Source organism: Lagenorhynchus albirostris, chromosome 1 (assembly GCF_949774975.1).
Source record: "Lagenorhynchus albirostris chromosome 1, mLagAlb1.1, whole genome shotgun sequence".
NCBI lineage: Eukaryota > Metazoa > Chordata > Mammalia > Artiodactyla > Delphinidae > Lagenorhynchus > Lagenorhynchus albirostris.
This window is the reverse complement of record NC_083095.1, coordinates 75,887,952-75,913,126: the sequence shown is the minus strand read 5'-3', so window position 1 is coordinate 75,913,126 and position 25,175 is coordinate 75,887,952. Positions and strand designations below refer to the sequence as shown.

Below are 25,175 nucleotides of genomic sequence, written 5' to 3'. Positions count from 1 at the left end.
GACTAGCTATGTCAGACCAATTCCCCGATGGAGCATTGCTTTGCTTTCTCATTGGTAATCCCCAGGACTGGTTCAGAGCTTCATTTAGAATCTACAGTATTGCAGGCTTCCACTGTATGCCAACACTCTTCAGAATTGGAGATTCTTTTCTTTGTTTGTTTGTTTTTTGCGGTACGCGGGCCTCTCACTGTTGTGGCCTCTCCCGTTGCGGAGCACAGGCTCTGGACGCGCAGGCCCAGCGGCCATGGCTCACGGGCCTAGCCGCTCCGCGGCATGTGGGATCTTCCCGGACCGGGGCACGAATCCGTGTCCCCTGCATCGGCAGGCGGACTCTCAACCACTGCGCCACCAGGGAAGCCCTGAATTGGAGATTATTTTATATTGTGGAGAACTCGAGAATCCAGTGAAGTCAGATGGTTGCATGGGCCAAAAAACTTTGTCTGTTGGTCAGTAACCAAAAAGTACTTGAGGTTATAGATATTAAGTGGCTAAATTGGATTCTAGCCCTGCAGACTTGGGGCAAGTTACCTAGCTGTTTAATGCCTTGATCTCTTTATCTGGATATAATGATATGTAATAATAATAGCTAACTCCTACAGTGCTTACAACGCACCACACTGTTCAAAGCCCTTTATATATATTAACTTATTTTATCCTCATAACAATCCAATGAGCAGGTACTATTTTTATCTTTATTTATAGATGAGGAAACTGAGCACAAAAGGGTAGTGACATGCCCCAGGCCACATAGTAAATGTCAGAACTGGCAGGCAGTGAGAACACAGGATCTGATGGTAATGGTTAAAAGTATGATTTTAGGTCAAGATAATAAATAGTAATTGACTATCCATTGTAGGTAAGGCTCGGTGTAAGCAGGGTGGGTATAGAGGAATAATCCTTAGAGTGGGCACATATACAGGAATGTGTGGACAGTTGGGACTGGAGAAGTAAATATTAAAATTTCTACATATATTTAATTATCTCCCTGTTAAAAATTAGTATTTTTTGTTTCTGTTTTATAATGACCATAATTTATTAGTACAAAAGAAACTATATAATTTAAAAATAAATATACACACGAATATACTGAAGACTGCCTCATTTTTTACTAAGAGAGTGTGTGAGCACTGCAACAGAATGAACAAAGACAGACACCAAGATGTCCCTGCTCTGAAAGAGTTACAGTGTATTGGGGGCAGAAAATTAATTTTTAAGTGTAAATAGTGGACTACAGCACATAAGTTTATATCAGAGATCAATTCAGATTATTAACCACCAGATAAACTGTAGAGATGGTAACTGTCATAGAAGGAGAGGGCATGAGCCACCAGCTCTCTTTTTGCCCACAGGATGAGGACAGCCTTGCTCCGGTCAGCCGCAGCAGGCCGGGACCGGAGGGCCGAGGTGACAGCGGCGGAGCAGCTCTCGGAGCCTACGAGGCGGCGGCGGAACGCTGGGTGGCGGCAGCGGCCCCCCAAGCACCTGCGCCCCCAGCTGCACGGGCTGCAACTGCAGTTCCAGCGCGTCGGCCCCCCTGCTCCCCGTTGCACCCAGCCTCGCGTCCACGCGGGACACAGACAGCTCCACACCGCCGGGGCGGCGGGGGCCGAGAAACCCAAGAGGGGTGAGGCTCAGGGCCAAGTCCCCGACAGGGCCAAAACACTGGGAAGGATTGATTTGCCAGCCACATTTTCCTCCCACTGCTTTATTCCGCCCACCACGCCCATTTTGTTCTTTTGTTCTCGTTCCTTTCTACCTCCCTAAAATCTTTTTTTCCTGAGTAGGATGTCCAGTTCAGAGTTCTCAGTTCACCATGCAGTACTGTTGAGAGGAGAATCAGACAATGGAAATGGGAACTTTGCTGGTCAAGTTTTGCAGGGCTCTAGAAAACAGAGATAACTTTGATGACATGCTTAGGTGTGAGCAGCAGTGATCTTAAGACAGGTCCCTCTGCTAGGACTCTGGGACTCTGGGCTAAGTGGCCTGTACCTCTAAAACTGGGGTTCTTCACCTTTTGGGGGAAATGGACTCCTTTGCAACCATGATCAAAAGCTAGGCGTTCTCCCAAGAAAAATGCACATACACATAGACAAAACTTTGCATACAATTCCATGGGTTCAGAGATTGTCAAAGCCTATTCCTGAAGTCCAGGCCTTGGAAATCAGGCTTGTTAAGTGAGGAGCTGCAGATTTTCATCTTCCTGTATCCCAAGTGGCTAAGCGTCTCTGGCTGCTGTGAAACCCAATACTGAATTAAATATAGTGCTGTGTGTAAATTTCCTTCACCTGGCCTACTCATCCCTTTTTTAGGTCCATGGGAATGGGGTGTCTTAACCCTGGGGACTCAATGTTAGGTTTTGTTCAGCACAGCCCTATATTTTCAAGCTCCCTCCTTGAGCCAACAAAATCTTTGTGAAAACAGCTAAAAGTAGAAAAACTAAATAAGTCTAAATTTCAATTCAGTTTAACTTCAGCATTATTGAATACCAGTTATATACTAGGCACTAGGGACAATGATGCATTAGAGTTAGATACACAGTCCCTGCTCTTCTTCCCCTTATACTGACCTACTTGAGAGTCTGTAGTCCTGCTGACTTATTAAATCAGTAGTTGCATATTTTTGCAAGAGTAAAAACTGAGAAGCTCCCCTCTGAGATCATTGGTCATATAAGGATTTCCTCCAGATCTCAAGGCTCCCTACTTCCAGCACTTGGTGTTCCATTTCTAGCACTTGGGGTTCTGGAAAAATCTGTTGCCAGAGTCTGCATCTTCTGTCTAAACTTTCAGAGTCAAGGGACAGGCTGAGCTACACAGCTCCTCCCACATTCAAGGAACATGTGACAAATGAAAAAGCCAGAGGTGAAGTATCCAGTGAACCCAGCGAACAGTGAGTTCTTTTACTTTATCCTGTGCTGTTACTCTTTCAACTGTAATTGGAAAAACCTCATTTAGGGAACAAGTGAATGTTGCCATTTTTGAGTCATTCCAGCATAATCAGAGAAGATGAAAGTCAGCCCAATTTGGAAGCTGTCAAATTCCAACTTCATTGCTTAAAAATGGAAAATAAGCATCTCTTTGTCTTCCAAGGAAAGGAAAATAAAGACTCTTTCCTTAATTGAAGGTATTCCCTCTCTTTCCCTTTATATTTTCCCCCTTAGGTCGTAATTCACTTATATTTCTGTTTGACACTGGAAAGCTATATTTGGTAAGTTTATCCTCCACATATGCCAAGATTACTAACTCCTCTAAGTTCTTTTTATATATGTGAGAGCCCAGTTCTAAACCCCTATAACAGCAGTTTCTAATTCTTCTTTTCGTGTTTAATATTCCTAATTCTAACAGTATAATCTCTTTTAACAAAGTCATAATTATGATTAAACTCACTGGCCTATGCATGCCTAACAGTGCCCACATTATGACCAGCGATACTATGCAAGTGGAAGAACCACCCAAGTCTTCTGAGAAAATGTGGTCCAAAGATGAGAATTTTGCACAGAGAAGCTCTTTGGAGTGCGCTCAGAAGGCCACAGAGCTTCGGTAAGGGTGTGGCATTCTATGCCTCAAGCCATAATGAACTGAAAAAGAGGTTCTTGTTTGTACCTTTCTTCCATCTCAGAGGAAAAGAGAATGCTTGGGATTAATTCAATCTGAGAAGTAGACCTGGAGGCCCAAGTGGTTAAGTAATGGATTAACATAAAAGGGATGCTTATATATAATAAAAGTCTGCTGCTTCACTTCACAGAAGGAAAACTATTTCATCCTCATCACCAGATGGGGGCTCTCAGCCCCCACTGTGCATCAGTCCCTGGAAAACTTTTTTTTTTTTTTTACGTGGCTGGTCTGTTTTAGTCCCTGGAAAACTTTTTTAAAAATAGACTTTATTTTTTAGAGCAGTTTTAGGTTCACAACAAAATTGAGCATAAAGTACAGAGATTTCTTGTATACCTCCCTGCCACTTCTCCCCACACTGCCTCCTTCACTGTCAACATCCCACAGCAGCTAGAATTGGGAATCTCTGAGACAGAGTCTAGCGAACCCAAATCCTCCCCCAATACCTTTGAAATGATAAAGAAAACATGATCTCTTAGGTTCAGAAATAACGATCTTCCTTTGTGTCCCTGTCCATATCCACAGGGGGAAAAATATTTAACTCTGTCCATTCACAGAGGATATTTTAGCACTGTCTTCTTTCTCCAGAGCTTCCATTAAGGAGAATATACAGCTGATTCGACTTAAGAAGCTCCTACATGAAAGGAGTACTTCTTTGGCAGTGACAAAAGCACAATTAACAGAAGTTCAAGCTGTGAGTTGCCATCATCAGCTGTGCCTTTTTGGGGGAAGAAAATCAATTAGTTAAGAGATTTGTATTATTTTCTCCACTTTACACATGGGAGACCACAATGGAGAGAAACTAAGTTGCTTGTCGAAAGTCACACAATTGTGATGAATTGGGAGATTGGGATTGACATGTATACACTGATGTGTATAAAATGGATGACTAATAAGAACCTGCTGTATAAAAAATAAATAAAATTAAATTAAAAAGAAAGTCACAAAATAGATAGGTGATGTTCAAATCCAGGCCTTATGACTCAGAATCCATTCTTTTTCCAGTACTTGCCAATATCCCTCTGCTGGGAAGAAGGCTCAAGCCCTGCCTGCTAAGGTGGAATTAAGTGAGGTTACCTTGTGTCAGGTTAAGTTCCAAGCCAAAAACCACAACCAGAGTTTAATTAAACTTGGGGAGCCAAGAGCAGTCACAGGGGAGGGGAAGGAAATCAGATTACTGAGCACTTTCTATGTGACGGACTCTGTCCTAGATACTTAGAATCATGATCTCATTTAAGCCTGACAAGAGCCATAAAGGTAAGTACGTTTAACGGATGAGGGAACTGAGCCTCAAAGAAGTTAAGTAACTTGCTCAAGTTATAAAAATAGCAAGAGGCAGAGCAGAATTTGAGTCCAGTTTTATCTGGCATCAAGGCTCACACTCTTCTCACTACCACACGATGGAAACTCATATCTGAACGGTAGAAATAGGGCATAGAGGTTCTAAATAATAGATTGGCACCATTCTTTTATTGAATAAACATTTACTGACTACCAAGAAGTGTGCAAAGCACTTGGATACAAAGATTAAAAAGATAATTAAGACAGCTCCTGCCTTCAAGGAACTTACAAGAGTGAGAGGACAAGATGTAAGCAAGTACAACTATCCACAAACAGGTTATGGGTACGACACAAAAGAGAAAATAGATCCACCAGAGGATGGGGCGCAGGATCTGTAAAGGATCCATAAGAGATTCTATTCGTGAGCCAAATACTGACAGTTTGGCAGGGGTTAATGAGCGTGCAAGAGAGGGAAGGGCTTTCCGGGGAAGAGTGGCGTAGGCCACGGCACAGAGGTGAGAAACATCAGGGATCAGGTCAAGGAGGTCTTATCAGGAATTTAGACTTTATCCTACAGATAGTGAGAGCTGCAGAAAGGTTTTAAGCAAGTTGGTAACATGATCAATTTTTTTTTCCCCAAAGAGATCACTTTGCCTTTTTTTAATGTCCAAAATATTTTGAAATACATGTTAATAAAAAGAATAATACTTTCAAGAAACTATTATAGAGCACTAATAATGATTAATTCTGGGTAGTAGTAGAATTATAGATGACTGCTATTATAGTACTTATACTTTTCTGAAATTTTCAACTTCTCAAAAATGACAAAACTACCAGGAAAGATCATCTGGCAGCAGAGTGAATGATAGGTTGGCTGGTACAAGACTGGAGGTAACAGATGAGTAACAGATGTTACTTAACAGATGAGTGATCCAAGGGAGGCAGGATGAGGGTCCCAACCAAGGCAGTGAGAGAGGCTCACAGAGAAAGGACTGTGTTGGGAGAGGTCCAGGAAGTGGAAGAACGGACTTCATCACCAAAGTAGAGTGGGTGAGGGAAAAGCAGAAATGAGAGATGACTTCTGGGTCTCCAGCTTGGGTGATTAAATGATGGTGCCATTCATTGAGATTAGCTACAGCTGGTGCTGCCCTTGGTATGTCTGTTTTGATTGGGACTCAGGGCATCTGTACAAGGCCAAACTCCAAACCTATGTTTTGTAGAGAACTGTGCATATGCTCGTATTCTTTTGATTCGGTTAATTTTGGTAGCACTGAAAGGATGGGAAATCTGGAAAGGAAGTTATTTTAAAGTTGTATGGGTAAATAGCTATATTTGTGGAATTAGATTTTTTTAAAAATCCATGTATTCTTCCATTGCATTAAAGGAAGACAGGGAGAAAGCCATTCTAAATTGAATGTCTTTGCCCATATTAGTGGTAGTGGCAAAGATGACCTAAAATGGTGAATAATTTTCTAAAACGTAGGTTTTACAATTTGGTTTTTTTAAGCAATTTATCTTTCTAGTCATGCTTACTTACACATATACTAAGATAAGTTTGCATCCTCTTAATCCCTTAGCAGTAAAATGTGGTCAGTAGTGCAGACTCTGGAGTCACACAGGCTGAGGTAAAGTTCTGCCTCAGCCCCTTGAAAGCTGTGCGATTCTGGGCAAGTTAGCTCTATGAGCTTTGGGTTTCTTATTTTTAAAGTTTAGATAACAATACCTCTCGGATTTGTTGTAAGGATTAAATGAGATAATATATGTGAAACAATTATGATGATCATAATGTAAGAGATAATGAAACACACAGTAACATATAACATAGTAATTACTCAACCAATAATAGTAGCTGTTGTTGTGAGTTTGGCTATTGTTGTTTTTTCTATTTCTAAAACTGGGAAGAGACCTTTCTGAAGCATGATGAGTAAGAGATGGCACCTAGTTTGAAAATAAAAATACTTCTTAGAAAATCCACCAAGTGCAATGCAAATGTGAATAAATGACCCTTCATCCTTTTTAAAGAAATGGTGTCATCTATTACATTCACAGACTGCCTGGCAAGCTAGGGCAGGGGAAAAGGAGCAGCAATTAGTAAACAGGCACACAAATTGACTTGATTTATGGGAATTTTTTATAACATCTTTTAAAATAAATATTTAAACATTTGTATTATAAACATCAAGTTGATATATCAATAGAATAATACTTTTTTCTTTCTTTCAGGCATATGAAACTCTGCTCCAGAAGGTACTTAATAAAGATTCCTTAACTCTCTGTTTCTTAGTAATCAGAGGAATGAAACCCAAATGAATCTTCATCTTCAAGTAACATAACACCAGAATTTAGCTAACTATATCAAAGTTATTATGTTATATAATTTTTATTGAGACAAATGGTACTATCACTATTATCAGAAGATACTGCATTGTTTTCACAAAAATTGAAATATGAGATCTGAGTTGAGAAATATTTGGAATAGTATTTTTCAGCCTATTGCTACAGAGAATTATAGCATTTGTTCAAAAATTCCTAAGAGTAGTCCTCTAGCATGTGTGAGGTGGTGAGATATAGCAAAGTTGTTGCAAACCTTCTCTGGTGTTACTAAATATTTGCACCTCTGTGAGTGGGGTACAGGTGAAGCTAGGTAAGTGTCCGTGATTAAGAGTCACTAAGGCAGAGTTCCCAACATGACCAGCCACAACTGTTCCTCACCAGAAGGAACATAGTCATGCTGGGAACTCTGCCAGAAAAATGCACTTAACTTCTAGAGTTAACACATCACTTTGCTAGGGGCAAAAGGAGAAATATTTCATCATAAAAAGCATTCACATAGCTTAGAAGGTAAAGGCAGCTGAGAAAGGTGGCACTTAATTTAGAATCAGGGTTGAATTTGAACCTTGGGAAAATTAAGGCTCCAGTGACAAATTACAGTTTCCCAGAGTGGAAAATCCTCACTCACAGGGAAACGGTACTTCCTGAGAAATGCTAGGGTGGAAAACAAGGTCAATTTACAGTGCAAAGGCAACATACTATAAATCAAAGCCCTTCTTTGAGATTTCCACTAGGGAATGCTCCAGTTGTTTGTATCTTGAAACACCTCCTGCTGAGTGATATGAACATTCGCAGAGCAACTTTCCTTTTGCCCCAGAATCAGGGAATCCTGGGTACAGCCCATGATGCCCTCCTCAGCCAAGTGAATGAGCTCAGGGCAGAGCTGAAGGAGGAGAGCAAGAAGGCTGTGAGCTTGAAGAGCCAACTGGAAGATGTGTCCATCCTGCAGATAACACTGAAAGAGGTAAATAACAATAATAATTGAAAGATACCATCAGTTGTATGTGACATTCCAATTTCAGAGATGTTAAAAAGTGTATCTTAGCAAAAATATGGGTATTTTATTTTTTCAAATAAGAAAAATGAGATTCCAAGTGGTTAAATAACTTGCTCAAGATTATACCATTAGGGGAAAAACTGGGATTTATATTTATGTCTGTTCTCCAAAGTCTTTTCTCTATTATAATGTTCTGCTGTTTCCCTAACAGTAGAAACCCAGACACCATGAAAATTTAATTCAGAGAATCCTCATTAATTCCAATTAAAATTTCTATCACACCTTCAATTGGTTCAAGTCTTTATAGTTGAATGGATCCTCATAGACATAGGAGATGAACATAGAAAATCTCCCACCCAAGTCCCACCCTGCAACAGAAAAGGGAGACCCTGTGCAAGGTAATAGATTTTAAAATCTTATCTCACGCACTCTACTATCATTCTTAGTTTCAGGAGAGAGTTGAAGATTTGGAAAAAGAACGAAAATTGCTGAATGACAATTATGACAAACTCTTAGAAAAGTGAGTACCAAGTTTGGATCCCAGAACATTTTTTTGTTATAAAAGACAATTACTGGGGCTTCCGTGGTGGCGCAGTGGTTGAGAGTCCGCCTGCTGATGCAGGGGACGCGGGTTCGTGCCCCGGTCTGGGAGGGTACCACGTGCCACGGAGCGGCTGGGCCCGTGAGCCATGGCAGCTGAGCCTGCGCGTCCGGAGCCTGTGCCCCACAATGGGAGAGGCCACAACAGTGAGAGGCCCGCGTACCGCAAAAAAAAAAAAAAAAAAAAAAAAAAAGACAATTACTGAAAAGTGCCTTCCGAATTTTAAAAATAATACCTAGTCTCGATAAGGATACCGGGAAACTGGTACTCAGTACTGTTAGTGAGAATATAAATTGGCAGACTATTTTTGGAACGGAATTTGACACTATCAAAAAAATGTTAAACGTGCATATCTTTTATGCCAGATAACCCTTTTTTTTTTTTTTTTTTTTTTTTTTTTGCGGTACTCGGGCCTCCCACTGCCGTGGCCTCTCCCGCCGCGGAGCACAGGCTCTGGACGCGCAGGCTCAGCAGCCATGGCTCACGGGCCCAGCCGCTCCGCGGCACGTGGGATCTTCCCGGACCGGGGCACGAATCCGTGTCCCCTGCATTGGCAGGCGGACTCTCAACCACAGCGCCACAAGGGAAGCCCCCGATAACCCATTTTTTGGAATCAAAACTAAAGAAATCCTCTTGTGTATGTGCAAAGAGATCTGTGTAGTAAGAATGTTAATTAATACATTGTTAATTTAATTAGTAATAGTAAAAAAAAAAAAGGAAACCATCCAGATTTCTTATGATAGGGGTCGACTAAATAAATCGTGTTGCACCGCCACGTTGAAACGGTATAAAGCTGTAAAAAATGAGATAGATCTATATGCCTAAGATACACTATTAAAAGAAAAATCAAATTGCCAAAGAATGTGTTCATTGTGACCTAATTTATGTCATGTGTGTGTGCATCCACAAACTTTTAATGAGATGAAAGGACTGAAATAGGGCAAAGAGGCACTTTTATTCTATATACTTCTATATCATATTAATTTTTCACAAGCATATATTTACGTAGTGGTTTTGAAATTAAAAATACCTGTAAGTTTAAAAAAATTAAATGTGCCTTCTTATAAGTTAAAGGCAGCAGGGGGTAGATTGGGGAGGTTGCATGGGAGCATCCTGGGAACAACTGATGCTCTTCAACAAAGTGAAATAAGGTAGTGTGGGGATTACCCACTTTGAAGACTCCCTGTGGTAGACATTACTATTGGCCTCTTCCCTTTATTATTCATAACATTATCTTCTTGGATCATCATGTAATGTAGGGGCAGAAAGTGCCAAGAAATCTTAGTACTAGCTTAACAAGTTGTTTTTAGACCACATTTATTAAAGTGATAACTAGGAAAAAGACATAAGCAGAAATAATTGCTTATCAATGTCACTTCACTTGTGTAAATAATCAAGAACTGGCCATGTGTCTTTTACACTCAAGATGGGTCTGCCCTGACAGCTAGATATAGTGGTGTGCAGGCTGCAGTTATTGAAAAGTTTAGTTCCTGCCCTTCAGTATAATAATTTACAATCTAGTTCAAAGGCAAGTATTCTCTAAACTAGCCACTGGTGAAAGTAGACAGAGGAACGGAGTAAGGAAAAGAAGAATATTCTGTTACTTATTTCTAATCTAGCAGGCCTGAGAATGTCTTGGTACACAATTCCCTAACTAAAGAAAACCATCATGCTGGAGACGTTCCTTGGGAAATAGATATGACTTGCGTTGTTTGCCCAGGGGGTTATTGGAGACTTAAACCGAAGTGATACTAAGCAACTCCTCAATAGGACCCAAAAGTTCCAAGGCAGTTGGTAAATGACAGTTACAGAGAAAGCAGGGGCAGAAAAAACATGTAGGGAAATGAATGATGAACTAGGCCCAGGAGATGCTGAAACTGTGTAATAAAGACGTCATATCACCCACCTTTGAGTGTCCATCTGACAACTCTCCCCTCCCTCCTTACTTGCTTCCCATTTTCAGCATGCTGGATAGCAGTAATCAGCCTCACTGGAGCAATGAGCAAGGAGAACAGCTACAGCAGAAAGTCTCTCAGCTGCAGGATCACCTGGATGCTGAGGTGGAGGAGAAGAGAAAAGTCTTACTTCAGCTGTCAAGAGAGAAAGGTAGGTCAAGCCCTGAAGAGTTCTCTCAGATGAGGCATCCTCTACATCTGGTTTGGGAGAAGGGAACTTGGGCCAGCATTTTTCCAGTCCCATCACTTGATCCTATTTTTGTGTGGGTCCTGTATAACTAGAATAAGAACACTGGCAGTCAGGTCAGATTCACAATCAAGAAAGCATGACACCTACCTCACACATACTTATCCCTACATATTGACTTTCCATGTGAGAGAATGCCAATTCTTAAGTTATAATGTTTTTAAACAGTCAATTTATTGAAAGTAAATTTATTTTACTTAAATTTTACTTAAAATTTATTTGACTTAAAGTCAATTTATTGAAAATGAATTTTTCTGCCTTTTATTCTCATCAGTCATTTTAGGGTGGTTGGGAATTGTTTTGTTTTAGCATCTGATGCCTGAAATTGAGAAGCAAATTATTGCTCTTGGTTACCACTACTATTTCCCCATCTTTTTTTAAAATTTATTTATTTTATTTATTTATTTTTGGCTGCATTGGGTCTTCGTTGATGCGCACAGGCTTTCGCTAGTTGTGGCGAGTGGGAGCTACTCTTGGTTGCGGTGCACAGGCTTCTCATTGCAGTGGCTTCTCTTATTGTGGAGCACCGGCTCTGGGTGCTCGGGCTTCAGTAGTTGTGGCTGGCAGGCTCTAGAGCACAGGCTCAGTAGCTGTGGCTCATGGGCTTAGTTGCTCCATGGCATGTGGGATCTTCCTGGACCAGGGCTCAAACCCATGTCCCCTGCATTGGAAGGTGGATTCTTTTTTTTTTTTTTTTTTTTTTTTTGCGGTACGCGGGCCTCTCACTGTTGTGGCCTCTCCCGTTGCGGAGCACAGGCTCCGGATGCGCAAGCTCAGCGGCCATGGCTCACGGGCCTAGCTGCTCCGCGGCATGTGGGATCTTCCCGGACCGGGGCACGAACCCGTGTTCCCTGCATCGGCAGGCGGACTCTCAACCACTGCGCCACCAGGGAAGCCCGGAAGGTGGATTCTTAACCACTGCGCCACCAGGGAAGCCCTTTCCCCCTGTCTTAATTCTTGGATCACAGTAGTTATTCTGAAGATTTTTAAATACTGTCAAAGAGACCTTTGTCTCCCTTCTTTTTGCTAGGCTGGACCTTGATATTTAGTCTTATCAAACTTACATTTCATCATATTCTAGTATGTTCACATAAAAAAAGTGGAGGAAAAGAAATATGACATCAAGAAAAATAGAGTCAGGAACCATAAAAGGATAAAGCTTAGGAGCACATGCTAAGGATCTTGTAGTATGTATGAAGTACAAGTGAAGTCTTGTGGGTAATCTAATCTAACCTCCTCTGTAATGCATGATACTGAAATGATCACACTAAATGCTGATCACCTTCCTTCCCCGAAACACACATGGAAATGTCCAAATGCCCAACCTCCCTTCCTCCAACTCAGGGTCAGAGTCAAGGTGGGTGTCACAGAGCCAACAGCATAGAAGTCAGATGGAGTTGGGGAATGGTTGGGGAGATACTGAATTAAATGGTGCTGTCAAAAAGTTTGGACTATCCCAGTTGGTCAAGTGGCTCTGATTTTGTTGTGGTGGTGGTAGTTCTCCCTTCCATACTACAGTTCTGCAGGTGTTTTTTTTGTTTGTTTTTTGGAGTCCAAATGTCAACTCAGGGTCAATAAGCTAGAACCCCTTTGTAGAAATAAGAGAGAATTGCTTCTCTAAGGGCAAGTGTATAAAATGAATTAAACATTAGTGGGAAAATTTAATTCACACTTGGGCCAACTTTAATATGGTTGTTGGTAGCTGCAGAGTTTCAGCTTTCTGTATTATTTTTTCCCCAGCTCAAAACAAGGATCTGAAGCTTGAAGTCACCAACCTGCTTCAGAAGCATAAACAGGAAGTGGAGGACCTCCGAAATAAAGACACAATTTCCCAATCTCCTGACTGGCAATCTGAACCAGCCACTTACCCAGCTCTATTCCAAGAGACCACTCAGATAGAGGTAAGAGCATCTTTAATCAAACAGGTCCCCTCTACAAGAGGGATTGCTGGCAAATATCCCTTGAAAAGATGAAGGGACTAGAAAACTAACTGAATAATATTTTGTCCTGATTGAGGACAATATTTGGAAGTGTATGAGAAGGCTGAGAGTAGAGATAGCTTCATGAGCTCCACAGACTTTTTCCACACTGTACAGCTCATAAAATTTAGAATTTTTTTCAGATGAGGACTTGCAATGATCTGCTGAAGAGCAAACAGCCATGGGAGATTGTATAACTTACTCACTGCTGCTGTTGAACATGAGGAACTAGGGGAGAGAGCACTTGTAAAGTAACACAGGTCCTCTTCTACATATTGGAGTAGATTCTGCTGCTGGTATTTTACTATTATCAACGGCTGCTGTAGAGAATAGTTATTACTATACCTATCATATTTATACTCCCTTTTACCAATGCTTTTTCCTCTGTAGCCCTGTGAACCAAAAAACCAAGAAGAAAAGAAACTGTCCCAGATGTTAAGTGAGTTGCAAGTATTGCATGCAGAAACCATATTGGAACTAGAAAAGACCAGAGACATGCTTATTCTGCAGCGCAAGATCAACGTGTGTTATCAGGTGCAGGAAAAGATGGTACAGGAAGGGGATAAATAAATGGGCACATGGGAACTACTTACAAGATGGGGAATGAAGCAAGACCCGAGTTTCCAGGGCTGATGCAAGGTGATATGCTGACGTATGCAAACACAGGATGTGCTGTCCTTTGAAAAACTTGAGGACTCACACATGCCCATGGCACCTTGGCAATAAAAGCCAGAAGGGGCCAGCTAATGAAAATGGCAAGTGGGAAGCTTCTGGGTTCAAATTTTGCCAGTCCCAGGAAAAATACTACCCTATGGCACTAATAGCACAACTGGTCCTGGAGGGGTCTGTGAGGAACCTAAGCCTTTTTCTAGTGGATGAATCTGCCCTGCTAAGGAGATAGTGGAGTCTCTTTTACCCAGCAAGTACCACCTTTTTATCTGGGCTCTTTGGTTCTGGGCCACTGAGATAGAAAAGTTCAGACATTATTTCGTTTCAGGAGGAACTGGAGGCAATGATGACAAAAGCCGATAATGAAAATAAAGTTCACAAAGAAAAACTGGAGAGGTTGAGTCAACTCCTAGACCTCAAGAACAAGCGTATCAATCAGCTGGAAGGTATTTTAAGAAGCCATGGCCTTCCAGTATCCGGCAAGTCTTAGTACCTTGTTCACTTCCTCTTAGGATCTGTCACAGAGCTAAATGCCCGTGCTCCCCTCTGCACCTGTCAAGAGGGTGCCCTTTATGTCTCGGTATAGGACTTATCCCTCCCATTCTTGATTATCCTATCATCTTTGTTGTTTTAATACATGGTTAGCGGTTTCTTCTCCTGCATCATGTCAGTGTCTTTTCTCTGGAGAGTTTCAACAGGGCCCAGCAATTGCTGAATCTATTTTGAAAATAAGAGTGTATCACTGTTGGCCCTCAGGGTGGGTAACACGCTCCCTCTCTCAAGATTGTTTCCTCAAGCCAGGCCTATATTTCAGTTTTGGGGAGATAATAGAGCTACATCACTCATCTCTTGTCATCCTTTCTGTGATTTCTCTCTAAAAGTCTCTGAATTCTTCGTTGCAGTCTGAGGATGTCTACATAACAGGGCAGGTGGCTGGACACTTATGCAAATTTTATAATGTGATACTTCCTGTACTTAATTCAGTCACTGTCGACCAGGATCTGGTCTCAGCCTTACATATTGAGAAAATTGGCTTTGTTATTATACCCAGTGGTGAGAGACCTGACCCGTACTAACCACATTCACCAAAGACTGATATTTACACCCGAATGTTCATTTGTTATTTTATGATAGGGGCTCTTTCATTGCTGCCTTGAGAATATGCTCATGGCAGCTCATTCTTGGGGAAGCAGAATCAATAAGAAGGATACTTAGTGAGCCTGGAACTAGAGTAAAGGGAGGTGGGTCATTCAGAAGCATGATTTATGCATGCCAGGGTGCGTCAGTTAAAAGGTCCCTGCAATATAACAAAGGAAATCCTTTGGATTGAAATTCTCATGTCTTTCAGATTCAGGGTGTTTCTCCCAGGACAGTGCAGGTTAAATACAATTACCTACCTCTGAAGATTTATTTGCTTTAACTTGTAGTTCTTTCATTACTGGTAAGGCTGAAGAGTTTTTCATATGTTTACCAGTTATTTAAATTATTTCTTTTGAGACTTGCCTGTTCCTGCCCTTTACTATTTCTTAATAGTATATTGTTAATTTGTAGAAGTTCTTTATATGCTAAGATTATTAACCTTGTGACACATAATGCAAAATTTTGAATATGTTTTATTTATGTTAATCTTATCAATTAAGAAACTGTTCACCAGTCTCTGTATTCCACTTATTTTGGGCAGGAAGACATTCTGATGTACCCAAAGTATTTTCTTCTACTACCTTAACTCTTAGAATAGGACCTTCACCATCAACACACTGTGACAACTCAAATACTCCCCGATTTGAAGCGGACTATATATCAAAGTTTCTGGTTGGTTGGACATGGGAGGTAATGCACAGATTTGGTGGACTGTCTTACATATCTTTATTTTGTATCTCATCGCCAATATTTTCAACCTCTTTTCAGTAAGTGCCCTCCCCCACTTTTACTCCATTACTCTTTGACTTAAAGTGGATTTTTTTTTTTTTTGCCTTCTTACAATGAAACCAGATTCTTAACAGAATGAAGATCCTTGTGATTGATCTGACTGGAAAAGAGGAATCATCTTAATGGGGCCCAGTGTAATGTCATAGACACCATGACTGTAACTTGCTATTTTCTCCAAGGCCAATATCCCAAACTTTTGGAAATACTTGCATTTTGTGTTTCTAGTGTTTCTGCAATGGAATTAACAATTAATTCACAAGATCCTGCTGTAATCCAAAACGATGTCATCTCTAGATGAAACTGTGCCTCCAGTGTTTTCCTGAGCTTAGCATTTACTTTCCAATCACTCATGTTGTGCCTCATCTCTAAAGTAGGCATTGGATTATTTGGCCATCAGAATTCAAAGCACCTGATTGTCATTCTATTGCTTTTCTTTTTGAATCACATCGTTTCTTGAAATAGTCACAACTTGGACTTCACCATGGTTTTTATTCTCTTTCTGTCCACCTTCCTTTACCCTAAGGAAGAATTCCCTACCCTTTAATGGATAGGCAGTTTTCTTTCCCCTCTAGAACAACTCAAAGATGTGGCTTATGGCACCCGACAGTTGTCATTATGTCTGAAACCACTGCCAGACCATGGAGATGAGGATAAAGTGGACATTTCTCCACGGCATCAGAGTGAGAATCTTTTCGAACTGCACATCCACCAGGCCTTCCTGACACCTGCTGCCCTGGCTCAGGCTGGAGACACTCAACCTACCACTTTCTGCACCTATTCTTTCTATGACTTTGAAACCCACTGCACCCCACTAGCTGTGGGGCTGGAGCCCCTCTATGACTTCACTTCTCAGTATGTGGTGGAGACAGATTCCCTCTTCTTGCACTACCTTCAAGGGACGTCAGCCCAGCTTCATCTACACCAGGCTATAGCCAGTGAGCACCGCACCCTTGCAGCTGGCTGGATTTGCTTTGACAGGGTTCTAGAAACCGTGGAGAGAGTCCATGGCTCTGCCACACTTACTGGTAAGTGCTGTCAGCCTCCCACATTTCCTGGGACTAATGTGGAATTTCCCAAAGTGTATAGTTGTCTTCTGGTGGTTTCCCATTTTATTCCTCTGCCTTTATTCTTGATCCTCGCCACACCATCTGTATCCTCCATGCCTTTCATACTTTCTGCTACCCAGGAGCTGGTGGAGAAGTCTTTGGGGTGCTAGAGTACTGGATGAGGCTGCACTTCCCCATAAGATCCAGCCTACAAGCATACAATAAGCGAAAGAAAGCCCAGGCATACCTGTCAGCCAATGTGCTTGGAGCCTGGGAGGCCCAGGAGGATGAGGTGAGAAAAAGGATGTGCCCTGCATCTCAAAGGAGACTCAGCCAAGCAGCTCATGAGAACAGCTTAGTATTGCCCTCAATAAGTACTTGTTGAATGTGAATGAAAGAGAAAAACTGTCACACCACAACTAGTCCAGATACTTCCCTTGGTCAAGCTTGAGTTTGAAATGAAATCATGCCCTTGGAGCTAGCTACCTCTCCCTGCTGTGAACAAAATGCCTTCTCTGTTCCAATCTCTAAGATGAGGCCTGAGTGCCAGCATCTCCCTCAGATAATTATCTGCCAGAGTCAATTTGCAGGCAGGTGAAAGTCATTGATTAGGCTTCTCTGTGACCCAGTCAGGATTCAGCAGTTCTTTAGGTCATAGCTCTTCCTCATTAAGGGTGCTGGGCTTCACCTGCACGACTCTCTCAGCCTGCCCTTTTCCTCAGTCCAAGACCAACATCTTTTCAGCCCAGATCGGAGACCAGGAAGCATCAGAATGAGCTGCGGGTGGAAGTCATCCGATGCTGCGGCCTCCAGAGTCGATGGCTGGGAGCCCAACCCAGTCCATACGCCATGTATCGCTTCTTTACCTTTTCTGACCACGACACCGCCATCATTCCAGCCAGTAACAATCCCTACTTCAGAGACGAGGCTCGATTCCCAGTGCTTGTGACTTCTGACCTGGATCAGTATCTGAGGCAGGAGGCCCTGTCTGTGTACGTTTTTGATGATGAAGACTCAGAGCCTGGCTCGTACCTTGGCCGCGTCCAAGTGCCCTTGCTTCCTCTTGCACAAAACAAATCCATTAAAGGTAGGAGTTCAAGGTTATTACCTCTTTATGCTCTCTGCCCAGTGTTGTCTCCCTGTCCTAATTCAACTTTTCTTTTATTACTTGCTTGGAACAGTTTCTCTTAAAACCTGCTGAAAGGATTTGAGAATATTGTCAAGAGTGAGAGAGTAGAAGACTTATAAGCCTCACTAATCATATAGAAACATTGGCTTCTTTTCAGCAACAGAAGCAAGATTCCCAAGGAGGTAGACCCACCCATCTGAAGCCCATACCTCTGTGTCTGAACCAACATTTTCCATCTCTATAGTGCTTCCCAGTATTTGTCTTTACTTAAGGCCTATTATTTCCTAGCACATGACTAGATACCAGATTATAAGCTATGTCCTTAACATTCCCCCGTAATTCTCTTGCTCCTTTTAAACATTAGACCCAAATTAGTCTTCCATGCCACATATGACAAATTTCTTGGATTTTTTTCCCCCCATATGGAGCTGAACTCCATACTACCTTATCATATGTTCATAGCCAGAGTTGTAAGGTACACCAAAGCAGGGTCATCTCTCTGGTTGCAGTCCTGGGAGGGTGAGGCAGCAATGTCCGTGCTCTCATTAGGAAGTGTGAATGGGTGTAGCCAGTATCAACCATGTTTAACAAGCTTTTGGATGTTCCAGGAAGTGTGTGAGGCCTCCCTCCTCCCAATACCACAAGTGCTAAAAAAAAAAAAAAAGAAAAAAAGAAAAAGGCTGACACTTCTGCTCACAACTCGTCCTTTGCCAAAGAGAGGCAATGTGAGCCGTCTGTTAAATTAATCAGTGTTACAAATCAGAAGTCTGGCATTTGGAAAAAGCCATTTTGCTTAAGTTTTCTTTGCTTTTGTTATTTTAAAAATACGGACCACTTGGGTGTAGATAATGGTTTTCTTAGTATGCCTAAGGCATAGCCACCATTTGGTAATAGTAATAAGAATGTGCTCTTGTTTATTGGCTGGGTGACTGACGACAAGCAAGCTATACCACCTCTCTGTATATCTTTTGACTATCCCTTCCTGAACCTGGAGATGCCCATTTTCCCCTATAAATATTCTAAGTGAATATTGGAAGTAAATATTGTGAGTGAATATAAATATTCACTGATATTTTATGTTACTCCTGAATGTATTGTCATCATGATTACTTGGTGGATGTGAATTAATTACAAACAAAATATGGTGAAATTCAAACTGGGGAGGTAATAGATAAGGTGCTATTAAACGCTCACTTGCCTATTTCATGTGATTGGATCTTACTAATGTCTGTGTGTCTCTCAGGTGATTTTAACCTCATGGACCCTGGGGGGAAACCCAATGGATTTGTTCAGGTGCAGCTGGATTGGAAGTCTTGCTATCTACCCCCGGAGAGTTTCCCGAAACCAGAAGCTCCGAGTGAGGAGAAGGACACCAAGGACAGTTTAAATACCTCAATTGAAGAGGAAGAAGCTTCCTTTCCTCCCCAGGTAGCAGATCTCCACCAATCTTGTGGAGCAAATTTGATTTGAGGAAGACAGTATTAAAATTGGGGTAAAAGAAATTCCTTCTGTGAATGTCATGTGTTCTGCAAATTTAATCTGCATCATTCATAATGCCATGAGGCTATGGATGGAGCAAAATCCTTGGTTTTATTGTGGGGAGGGAAGAGACGGCATCTCTCAGCTTTACGGCAGGAGAGAAATGAAGTCTGATGCTAGCTCATAAATCCCTTTCTTGAGTATCAAGGCTGTTAAACTATCACCTTGTAAGGCTCTGATCCTTCTCTTTAGGACCAGATGGTATCTATTGAGATTCCCATTGAAGCTGGCCAGTATCAAGCTAAGCAAAAAGCTCCTCAGGTGGGAGAAAGAAAGGAAGGGGAACACCAGGTTCCAGGTTACTCAAGAAAACAAGGCAAAAGAACAGGCATTCAAGGAAAGAACAGAATGGAGTATCTTAGTCCTAACATCTTAAGTGGAAATACACTACAGGTAAGGCCTTAGAAACCCTGAAGAACTAAAATATGGGTTGTAGTGTCCCAAAATATATTATTCTCAGAGGTAGAAGCAGAAGTAGGCACGCAAGCAATATTCATGGCTTTTTGTGGCGAGCATGTGTTTCCACAAACGTAAATAGGTTAATAAACCTCTGGACTGTTCATTTCAATGTAATTTAATTCAACAGACTGTGGACTCTATAATTTATGCTTAGAACTTTAGGACAACAGTCCTAACCAGGCTACTTCAACTGTAATCAAAATAAAGAACAGGTATTTATTGAACACATACTATGTACTTGATACTGCCTTTTCTTCATAGGAAACTGGATTAAAGTTACTATGTAGCCTAAAATACATATACACACATATATATGAGATTATAAATATATATTATATGACTATAATTATATATAATTCATTATTATTTATATTGTATCAATTACATCAATTATATATTATGCAATATTAATTATATTAAATTATTATAATTACACAATATACTTATATATAGTTATTTGAATCTGAAGCAGGTGAACTACACTGAATGGAAATTCTCAGGGCTTAAGATCTCCACAGATGATGGTTTAAAAAATCAGCAAAAGGAAGAGGAAATGACATCATCCCATTCAGCACGGATACTAAAGGAAGCCCTACATCCTGTGAATGGTATTGTCTTTTTAAAACCTGATTTTCCTATGTAATCACTGGATTATTTTATCAAGCTGGTTATTTACTTTCTTCTTTCATCTTTCATTGCTAAACTTTTCATGAAAAATTAGTACTGGAGATCCTAGGCTCGGTTTGATGTTACAAGTGTGCTGGTTAGGCCAACCAAGCTGTAATTCTGAAAGAAAGTAGCTGTCTGTGTATTTAAAGCTAGCTAGCTAGCCACTTTAGCTAGCAAGCATAAAATGTTAATTCACTTCAGGGTCTCGTGACTTACGGTTACAAAGAAATAAGGGGAAGAGGGTGATTGGCTCATTTGTGATTTGAATCCAAATTTCTTTTAAAATAAGGCAAAGCTTTTGGGTTACAATGAAAAGAAGGTTATGATTTCAGGTTATAATAATGGCAAACTAGGTAATTCAGACCAACTTTCCCATTGATAACAACTGAAAAGCAAAATTAATATATTTCTTAAAAGCGTTAAAGTGCCAATAATTAGGGAGGGAGGAATCACCTAGCCGAGATCGGAGAGATGATTGGAGCTCAGAGAGGTCAGCTGGAATTACTTCAGCCTGGGGACATTGCTGGTCTGGAGGAAGCAGTGGAGAGACAGAACCATGCTTTCGGTGGTCTTTTGGGGTGGAGAAATGGGAATACAGTCTGAATCTCGTTTCTGCCCAGCATAGGCAGGTGTCTGCCCAGAGCAGAATTTCCCTCTCTGGTCTGGCACCCTGATGGCAGCACTGTTCTGAGCCTCTTATCCTCTGAGAGGCAGAACTGTGCTTTGAGCACTTTCAGGTTAGAGAGACAAGAGCTGACCTGAAGCCCACTAGGACTCCAGACATTGGAGTTATCAGCCACAACCTGCATTAACAACTGTGTTTACTACCTTCATGAAGATGAAAGCTGAACTTTAAAATTTTAGCAAGGAACTGGGGCTTTGAAAATTGATACTATACGTTTTTAAAAACATTTTGTTTTAAAATAATTTCAAAATTATATAAGAGCTACACAAATAAGACAAAAAATTTCACATAAAACCTTCATTCAAATTCATCAACTTTTAATACTTTTCCACGTTTTGATTTATCATTTTTTTCCTGAAGCAGTTGAGAATAATTTGCAAATATCATTCCCCCTTACAGCTGTATATTTCAGTTAGGAAAACGATATTATATAACGACAGTACAACTATCAAGTTTGCAAACGTAACATGGATAGGTTATTACCCAATGTCCAGTCCATTTTTCAGATTTTGTCAATTGTCTCAGTAATGTTCATTATAGCAGGCTTGCCTCACCCCCTTTATCTAATCTGGGATCATACATTGCATTCAGTCATGTCCCCTTAGTTTCCTTTAATCTGGAACAGTTCCTTATCTTTTCTTTGTTTTTCATGATATTGACATTTTTGAAGAGTATAGATGAGCTGTTCTGTAGAGAGTGCCTCAGTTTGGATTTGTTTGATGTTTGTTTGTTGTTAGATTCAGGTTATGAATTTTTTACAGGAATACCACAGAAGTGATACTGTATCCTTTTTCACATTAGGAGGTACGTGATGTCAGTTTGTGCCATTATTGGTGATGTTAACTTTGATCACTTGGCTAAGAAAGCATCTGCCACATTTTCTATCAAAAAGTTATCATTTTTCCCTTTGTAGTTGTTAAGTAATCTATGAGAAAATATTTTGAGTCCATATAAATATCTTATTCTTCCTCAGATTTCACCTAATAATTTTGGCATCCATTTATGTTTATGTGTGGATTTTTTTTGCCTGAATCAATTACAAAATGTTTGCAAAATACATTGCAAACTTGAAAATGAATCAATAGAAATGATAGAACTGCTAAATACAGAAATTGATGAGGGAAATAGATGGGTTAAAAGCAGATTAGACACAACTAAAATGAGAAAAATGGAAAATATCCAGAATAAAGCACAGAGAGATGGCAAGATGGAAAATGCTAAAGAGGAGAAAAGAGAGCAAATGAGGCGGTCTAAGCTACACTTAATTAAATCTAGTAGAAGATAAAGAAGGGGGACTCAGGCAATATTGAAAGTGATAATGACTTAGAGTTTTCCAGAACTAAATAAAAGGTATTAATATTCAATGAAATGAAACTCAAGCAAGATAAGTAAAAATGAATCAAAATCTAGATATATCAGAGTAAAATTGCAGAAAATAAAATCAAAGTGAAAATACCAAAAGTATCCATTTAAAAGAAAGACAGTCATGGGTGCATCAGTAAGATGGACAATGACATACCAAGAGTGACTACGGTAGTCAGAAACCAGTGGCAAGATAATTTCAGTGTGCTAAAAGAAAATAACTAAGTACCAATCAAGAATTCTCTACACAACAAAAAGATCCTTCAGAATTAAAACACAATAGACATTTAAAGACAAATCAAAATGGAGAGTTTGCTCCAAAGCTACATTTTAAAGAAAACTTACAGTTTTTTCTTTAGGCTGAAGGAAAATTATCCCAGAAGGAAAGACAAAGATGCAACTAGGAATGAAAAGCAAAGAATATAGGTTAATTTTAAATGACTGTGTAAAGCAAAAATATTAGCTTGTGGGTTTAAAATATATTCATAATTTAAATAAATAATCTAATGGTTTCATTGGTGACCTCCAAAAAGATATGTTCATATCCTAAACCTAAGAACCTGTAAATGTTACTTATTTGAAAAAAGCCTTTGCAGGTGTAATTAAAGATCTTGAGATGCGATTATCTTGGATTATCTGAGTAGACTCTAAATCCAATGAAAGTGTTCTTATTAGAGACACAGGCAGATGAGGAGGAAGCAACATGACCATATAGTCAGAGATTGGAGTGATGTGGCCACAAGCTGAGGAATGCCTGAAGCTCCCAGAAGCTGAAAAAGACAAGGAAAAAGAAAAAAGACAGATTGTCTTCTGGAGCCTTTGGAGTGAGCACGGATTTGATTGTGGATGCCTAGCTTCCAGACCTGTGAGAGAATGAATTTCTGGTTGTTTTTTTCTTTTTTTAATGAAAGCTTTTACCTTTAATTCTTTTCAAATACTTAAGATACAGACATTCCATCCATAACAAGGTTAAGTGACTTGTACATGTACATGTTTTATGTAAGACAGAAGCACAACCAAGGCTAACATCTGACCCAGTAACTAACATCACTGAGAGAGCTCATATGAAGTTCACCAAAACCTTGAAGACCTATTACTTTTTTGTAGAATGAATGACCCTACAGAAAAGAGAAAAGAGATATAAAGGATAAAATGAGGTGGTCCTATATTCAATAAAATGTAGGAGAAGACAAAAAAGGGGACAGAGGCAATATTTAAAGTGATATATATATATAATTCATATCTTCATTCAAAAAATGAAGTCATGAAAAAGAGGTCTGTTTTTTCTGGGACCTCAACTGTCACTCTCAATAGTCAGTTGTGGGTTGCTTTCTTCGTTTTGTTTCGGCAGATTCTGGATTTGAACATCAGATCCATCTATCTTTAATTTGAGTGTCCAGATCGGGGCAATTTTTATAGGTTTACAACATAGTGACTCACAATAGTAAAAGGTTATACTCAATTTAGTTATTATAAAATATGACTGTGTTCCCTGTGATGTAAAATATATTCTTGTAGCTTATTTATTTTATACATAGTAGTTGGTACCTCTGAATCCTCTACCTCTACCTTGCCCCTCCCCACTTTCCACTCCCAACTGGTAACCACTAGCTTGTTCTATATATCTGCAAGTCTGTTTCTTTTCTGTTATATTCACTAGTTTGTTTTATTTTTTAGATTCCACATATGTGATATCATATAGTATGTCTTTTTCTAACTTATTTAACTTAGCATAATACCCTCCAAGTCCACCCATGTTGTTACAAATGGCAAAATTTCATTCTTTTTTATGGCTGAGTCATATTCCATTGTATATATATCTTCTTTATCCATTCATCTGTTGATGGACACTTTCTTCCATATCTTGGCAGTTGTAAATAATGCTGCTATGAATATTGGGGTGCGTGTATCTTTAGAATTAGTGTTTTATGGTGGGGTTTTTTTGGATATATATGCAGGAGTGGAATAGTTGAGTCATATGGTAGTCCTATTTTTAGTCTTTTAAGAAACCTCCATACTGTTTTCCACATTGGCTGCACCAGTTTACATTCCCACTGACAATGTGCGAGGGTTCCCATTTCTCCACATCCTCGCCAACATTTATGATTTGTGTTCTTTTTGATGATAACCCTTCTGACAGGCGTGAGGTGATATCTCATGTTTTTTAAAATTGAAGTATAGTTGGTTTACAATACTATGTTAGTTTCAGGTGTATAGCAAAGTGAGTCACTTACATATATACTTTTTCAGATTATTTTCTGTTACAGGTTATTACAAGATATTGTATATAGTTCCCTGTGCTATATAGTAAATCCTTGTTGCTTATCTATTTGATGTATAGTATATAGTTTGTATCTGTTAATCCCATACTCCTAATTTCCCTCCCCTATTGCCTTTTATCTTTGGTAAACTTAACTTTGTTTTCTATGTCTGTGAGTTGTTTCTCTTTTGTATATAGATTCACTTGTATTATTTTTTAGATTCCACATATAAGTGATATCATATATTATTTGTCTTTCTCTGTCAGACTTATTTCACTTAATATGATATTCTCTAGGTCCATCCATGTTGCTGCAAATGGCAATATTTCATTTCTTTCTGTGGCTGAGCAATATTCCATTGTGTGTGTGTATAAATGACACATTTTCTTTATCCATTCATCAGTTGATGGGTACTTGGGTTGTTTCCA

The 25,175-nt window shown here is 40.0% G+C and overlaps 1 protein-coding gene across 1 annotated transcript in view; it reads left to right on the top strand.

Annotated features, from left to right (window-relative positions):
* The window catches only part of RPGRIP1 (RPGR interacting protein 1), an 82,381-nt gene that overhangs the window by 24,409 nt on the left and 32,797 nt on the right, over positions 1–25,175 (top strand). The window contains 19 exon segments of the mRNA XM_060168213.1: positions 1,350–1,419; positions 1,421–1,603; positions 1,606–1,624; positions 2,787–2,886; positions 3,405–3,536; positions 4,197–4,302; positions 7,113–7,136; positions 8,038–8,184; positions 8,664–8,737; positions 10,782–10,924; positions 12,761–12,921; positions 13,390–13,533; positions 13,997–14,114; positions 16,170–16,622; positions 16,784–16,935; positions 17,388–17,730; positions 19,016–19,200; positions 19,504–19,704; positions 20,240–20,378. Coding sequence (XP_060024196.1) covers positions 1,350–1,419; positions 1,421–1,603; positions 1,606–1,624; positions 2,787–2,886; positions 3,405–3,536; positions 4,197–4,302; positions 7,113–7,136; positions 8,038–8,184; positions 8,664–8,737; positions 10,782–10,924; positions 12,761–12,921; positions 13,390–13,533; positions 13,997–14,114; positions 16,170–16,622; positions 16,784–16,935; positions 17,388–17,730; positions 19,016–19,200; positions 19,504–19,704; positions 20,240–20,378 — 2,894 coding nt within the window.